General features: G+C 36.7%; 1 protein-coding gene across 1 annotated transcript; it reads right to left on the bottom strand.

Annotated features, from left to right (window-relative positions):
- Window positions 1-1,542: 1,542 nt before the first annotated feature.
- LOC104230518 (phenylalanine ammonia-lyase) lies at window positions 1,543-6,024 on the bottom strand. The gene is made up of 2 exons (XM_009783351.2): window positions 5,492-6,024; window positions 1,543-3,488 (listed from the first exon to the last, which is right to left on the bottom strand). Exons 1-2 carry the CDS (start codon window positions 5,878-5,880, stop codon window positions 1,739-1,741), a joined length of 2,139 nt encoding a protein of 712 aa, XP_009781653.1. The 5' UTR covers window positions 5,881-6,024; the 3' UTR covers window positions 1,543-1,738.
- Window positions 6,025-6,228: the final 204 nt, after the last annotated feature.

Raw genomic sequence — 6,228 nt, 5'->3', positions numbered from 1 at the left:
GAACTGTGATTGTTTGGTGGGATCAGATTGCACCACAACAAGGAGTAATAAGAGTGGATAGGTGGGCTCAGATTGTGTGCCGCAACAGGAGGAATAAGGATGATATATTGGGGAGTAATAAGGGTGGACTGGTAGGACCGGGTTGCACGCCGTAGCGAGGAGTAATAAGAGTGAATGCTCATATCGTTATTGATAATATGGTGGGTTCGGGATGCGCATCACATCATTTGTTGTTTATGTATTCTTCTTCTGCGGAGATTCATTATTGTGGTGTTGAAACTCTCTTAAGGATTGGTTATAGCTGGGTATTGGTAGAACGACTGAGTTCCATATTTATTTAATGTGAGTTACTGTCCTATTTTATTCCGTATTTGCTTTTTGCCTTATTATAAACTGTTACATGATATATTATTTATGCCCCGCCATAGCCTCATCACTACCTCATCGAGGTTAGGCTCGGCACTTACCAGTACATGGAGTCGATTGTATTGATACTACACTCTGCACTTTCTGTGCAGATTTCAGAGCTGGTAGTGGCTGATCGAGAGGTCAGTTGCTGATACTTCACTCGGGAGACCCAAGGTAGTCGTGTAGGCGTCCACAGGCCCTGACGTCCCCTCTTGTCTTTACTTCATTTTTGTTTTACTTTCTTCGAGACAGAAGTATTTTCTTTCAAACCATTAAATGTAGTATTCATAGAATGTTCGTTAATTGTGACACCAGTTTTTGGGTGGTATCTATTTCGGCTTTTGTTAATAGTATAAGGGTAATCAGTTAAATCATATACTTTCGCTTATTTTGTTTTGTTAAATTTTAATTATAAAAGGATAAAGGAAAAAAGGTGAAAATTTCTGTAAGGTTGGCTTGTCTAGCGAGTGCAATGTTAGGCGCCATCACGGTCCCGAAGATGGAAAATTTGGGTCGTGACATTTTTGACCGGATTTTATTTCAAAAATTGCATTCAAGTTGTAGATAAATTGTAGATATGAAGCGAATTTATATATATTTTGTAAAAAACTTTAGTTAGTTTATGTAAATAAAACAACATAGATAAACCAGGTAAATTAGTTTGAAATTTCGTGTGTGTGTGTGTGTATATATATATATATATATATATATATATATATATATATATATATATATATGTGTGTGTGTGTGTGTGTGTGTGTGTGAAAAAGTCCCAAATAAAATACACCAGAACTCCGAATTGGTATATTACTATTGTTACATTACATTCAAATGTCTCTCCGACTTGGTATTAAATTGAAATGTTGTTCTAGAGAAAGAACTTAAATACTTCCTACTAGATACTGTTATGTTCAAAGTAAAGGTAAATAATTTAAATGTCTGTAATATTACAATTAAATAATAATGCTGATTATTACATTTCTTTGATTTATTATCCTGTTATTGTAATTTTGAATAGAAGAAGTCATTGTTAGAGGGCACTGCAGTAACAATATTTTGTATAGATGAACAGTATAAGAAACTTGCACTAGGAAAAAAAGAAAATAATACACTAATGATAATGAGAGAGTAAAATTTCAAGAACATATAAGCACATTGTCACTTTTCATTTATTTTTACTGAAAAGAGACTTATATAACTACAAACCAACATATTCAACAGAGTTTACAATTAATCAACCCCAAAAGTAAAAGTAAATATAAAAATTAATAGAAAAATAACAAGTAATTGACAAACATAAACAAAGATCCTGTTGTTTGAGAACCAACTTCTAACAGATTGGAAGAGGAGCACCATTCCATTCCTTGAGACATTCTAACAATGAATCAATAATTTGTCCATTGCACATTGCTGTGAACACTTTGTCACATTCTTCACCTGGTGACCTGACTTTTTCTCCTGTCAATAATTCAGCTCCAAGTTCTTCTCTAACAAACCTGTAGAGTGGATAAGATCTGCATTCCTTTATCCTGTTGGCAATTGCAGGGTTCCCATTTTCCAGCGAGATTCTTGCACTCTCGACTTCTTTTGGTAACACGGCCTTTAACTCGCCTTCAAAAGCTAGTATCTTTTGGAATATTGAGCTGTTCGCGTTCTTCTCATTTTCGCCATTTTCTAAGGCGTGGTCGACAAGGACTTGCCTTAGTTTCTGCATCAGTGGGTAGTTGGCGCTGCAGGCGTCATCAGCGTAAGCAAAGACGTATTCCCTGTCCACGACTCGAAGCAAGTCCTTTTCGCAGAATCTTGATGGATGAAGTTCTCCATTGGCACCCATTGTCAAGGTTCTCTTAGCGACTTGGCTCACCGTGTTCTTGACTGCATTCCTCAGATTTTCTTCCAAATGCCTCAAGTCTATCGCTTGGCAAAGTGCGACTAGATATGTGGATGACATTAGCTTTAAGATGTCCACAGCTTCAGCTGTTTTTCTAGCTGAGATTAAGCCCAAGGAGTTCACATCTTGGTTGTGTTGCTCGGCGCTTTGTACGTGGTTAGTCACTGGATTTGCCAAGAATTGAAGTTCTGAACAGTATGAAGCCATGGCAATCTCAGATCCCTTGAAACCATAGTCCAAGCTTGGATTCCTTCCTGCTGTCAGATTAGATGGCAACCCGTTGTTGTAGTAATCGTTGACAAGCTCGGAGAATTGGGCAAACATCAATTTCCCAATTGAAGCAAGGGCTAATCTAGCGTTGTCCATAGAGACACCAATTGGTGTGCCCTGGAAATTGCCACCGTGTAACGCCTTGTTTCTTGAAACATCAATCAAAGGGTTGTCGTTCACTGAGTTAATCTCTCTCTCAATCATCTTGGTTGCAGAACGGATGACCTCAATTTGAGGGCCAAGCCACTGGGGTGATGTTCTGAGGGCGTAACGATCTTGCTTTGGTTTTTGAAGAGGATCCGTTTCGTGAAGCTTCTGAGCCGCCTTCACATAAGAGCTACCATCCAAAATGTGTTCCATAATAGCAGCAGCCTCAATTTGTCCGGGGTGATGCTTCAACTTGTGTGTCAAGTGGTCAGTGAACTCGGGCTTTCCATTCATCACCTCAGCGAAAATAGCTGAGAGAACTTCAGAAAAGACCGCGAGAATGTTAGCATCAAAGAGGACCATTGAGGCCAAACCAGAACCAACTGCAGTACCATTCACAAGAGCAAGGCCTTCCTTAGGCTGCAACTCGAAAAATCCACTGTTAACTCCAGCAACACCGAACGCTTCTTCAGCATTGAGGGTCTCACCATTAGGTCCAATGGCTTTGGAATTAGGCCGACCTGTGAGTAAACCAGCAATGTAGGACAAGGGGACGAGATCACCAGAGGCGGTGATTGTGCCGCGAAGGGGCAAACATGGAGTGACATTGTGGTTAAGCAATTTAGTGATTGCTTCCAAGATTTCAAATCTGATGCCAGAATATCCTTGTAGGAGTGTGTTGATTCTAACTAGCATAGCTGCCCTTGTCCCTGATTGTGGTAATGTGTGACATGACTCTGTTCCATTGCCAAAAACTCCAGCATTCAAGAACCTGCCACAACAATATCATCAAAATTAGATACAGCCAAATCTCTCTATATCACTATCCATATATCATAATCATTCACGGTAAAAGCCAAGTTTTTTCTCGGAACTGATTTTTATGTCATGTTATAATATACGTTGTCTATAACAACACTTCACTATAGCACAAAAAAATATCGGAAAAAACGCGATTGTTATATAGAGGTTTGAGTCTCCCTTATTTTTTTCTTCATATTGTAAAGGGGAGCAAAGCTCCTATTTTGCTCCCTCTATTGATAGAAAAAGGGAACTTCTGCCGTCATTTCAGTGACTCATAGGGCTTCCCTCAACTTAGTCGCCACACAACATCAAGTCATAGTAATTAGATCAATTTATAATGTTATTGGATAGCATTACTAAAGTAAAAGAGAGGAATATGCCATAAGTAAGAATTATGTAGGAAAAATAAAAGAAACACTTGAAAAATGTGAGAGTCATTATTATGTACATCATTTTCAAGTAAACAATTTTAAGTGTGTGGACAACAATGTAAGGGAGATGTGCCTGTTAGGTAGACTTTAGAAAAATCACCTTTTCGCCAAAATCTAACAAATGAAGAACTAAAAGCAGCCAAGATTTCTAAATGTTTATTTTTAGAAAAGTGACAATTCCCAAAAAGAGAAACAAATAGAGTACTATATTTATTGGAATTTGTTATTTATAGGATTTGGTAATGTAAGAAGGAAGCACATGGCACGACACTGAGCCCTCTGAACCAGAAATGTAGGAAAGGCTAAACTGTCAGCACGTGCCCACATGTCACTTAACTCATCTCTGTATGGCTGCAGCTGGGGCAACTAAACTATACCACATTTACTATTTCGGTAAAAATTTATTTAAACCGAATGTATACACAAAACCTATAAATATAAAATATATGTTTATCATATTACATTTTTTAAATCACGTTGATTTGTTGGTTTTTAAAGTTAATCGCTTACTTAGAAATAAATACATTTATCTAACTTTCTTACCCTACAGGCTACATAAGTCCACCTATTTTCTTAATTTACAGTAAAGAGTGTTTGCGAAGAAGGGTTAGGCAGCTACTAACAAAGACTTTTAGCACACAGTGAATTTTTTAAGTCTATTTACCATGTCAAAATTGACCTTTTCTTCCTATTAGCAAAAAATGGACAGTATTGTAACATAAAAGTGGCTATTAATCAAAAAGACATAGTATCGTTTTTTTTTGGTAACGAAAAGACATGGTATCTGTTTTGAATAGGTTCTAACTATGTTCTATAAATGTAAACAGTGTTGACACTTCCAAGTAACACATCAGATAAGAACCAAACAATAATAACAAGTAGAAATGACAGTAAGTAGCCACTCTAAAGCCTATTATTTAGATATTAATCGGTGCATACTTAATTTTAATTTTTTAATTTAAATTTTCTAGACAAAAATATACTGATTTATCCTAAAGTAAGATTTTTAATTTAAAATTTAAGAACAAAATAAGTAATGGCTAATTTCTAAAACATGAATGACTATTTGTGCACTTACACCTAATAAGAATCACTTACAAATAACAATAGTAACATGCTTGCTGTGTATTAAGATACTTGTCTGCTAGCCTCTCTTTTTTTTCCAATATCTTATTTTTCCGTCTATTTCTGTCAAATTTTCTAAGAATAACATATTCCTATATTTCCCATAAAAACATGTAAAATTCATAAGATCTGTCAGTTTTTCCCTAACCCTTAAACACAACATACTAAAAAAGTGTATGTCCAGTGTAGCTCCCGCTAAGCCGGGTCTGAAAAGTGCCGGACCACAATAGTCTATTATACGCAGTCCCATGCCACTTGCAGAAGTTTTCACGGCTCGACTACTAACCTCCCGGTCAGCGATAACTTTACCGATTACGCAAAGACACTCATTCACAAACACAACATACTTAAAAAGAGTAAATATTAATTACTATTATATGTTGAGCAAAATTAAGTTAGATGGAAAGTAGTTTACCTAATTAGTTCCTTTTGAAGAGCACCACCGTTCTTGGTTCTCCTATGTGAAGTAGCACCAAAACCAGTAGTAACACCATAACTATCAGTTCCTTTACTCATACTATCCATAACCCAATCACTACTAGCTTTAACACCAGCTCTTGCTCCTTCAGAAAGCTCCACTTTTACAGTTTTAGCATTATCTTTTGCAGCAATAGCCGCAACTTGTGCCACTGTTAAAGTCTCACCTCCAAGTTTCACTACTGGTTTCCTAAACTCAGCCACCATTTTCTTCACTTCATCTAAATGGCTTCCTTTCAATGAATCAGCTGCCATTTCCCAGTTCAATGGATCCACTTTAACGCAAAAATCCATTTCTTGGTGACCATTTTGTGCAACACCAGCCATTTTTCTTTTTGTAGATGAAATGAAATGATTCAAGAAAATGGACAAAAGTGTAAAGGGGTTGGTTTGTCTAGTGAAAAATTGAAGGTATATTTTGGAGCAAGAATTGGGTTATTAATTAAATGTGAGGATGGGTAGAAAGATCCTGGTTATTGAAGCTAAGAATTGTGGTATAAATAGAGGGATGGGTACAATGTTTGGTAGGTGAACAAAATAAGGGATTTCCCTTAAATGATTAATATGAACCGTTTGATTAATGTGTGAACAATTTCTTGGTAGGTGAACATAGGGGAAGATTAATATGGACCGTTGGATTAAAAATGTAATGAGCGGTTGAGATTTGAAAACAAC

The sequence above is a fragment of the Nicotiana sylvestris genome, chromosome 12 (genome assembly GCF_000393655.2).
Source record: "Nicotiana sylvestris chromosome 12, ASM39365v2, whole genome shotgun sequence".
Lineage (NCBI taxonomy): Eukaryota > Viridiplantae > Streptophyta > Magnoliopsida > Solanales > Solanaceae > Nicotiana > Nicotiana sylvestris.
This window is presented reverse-complemented; position numbering and strand designations above follow the sequence as displayed.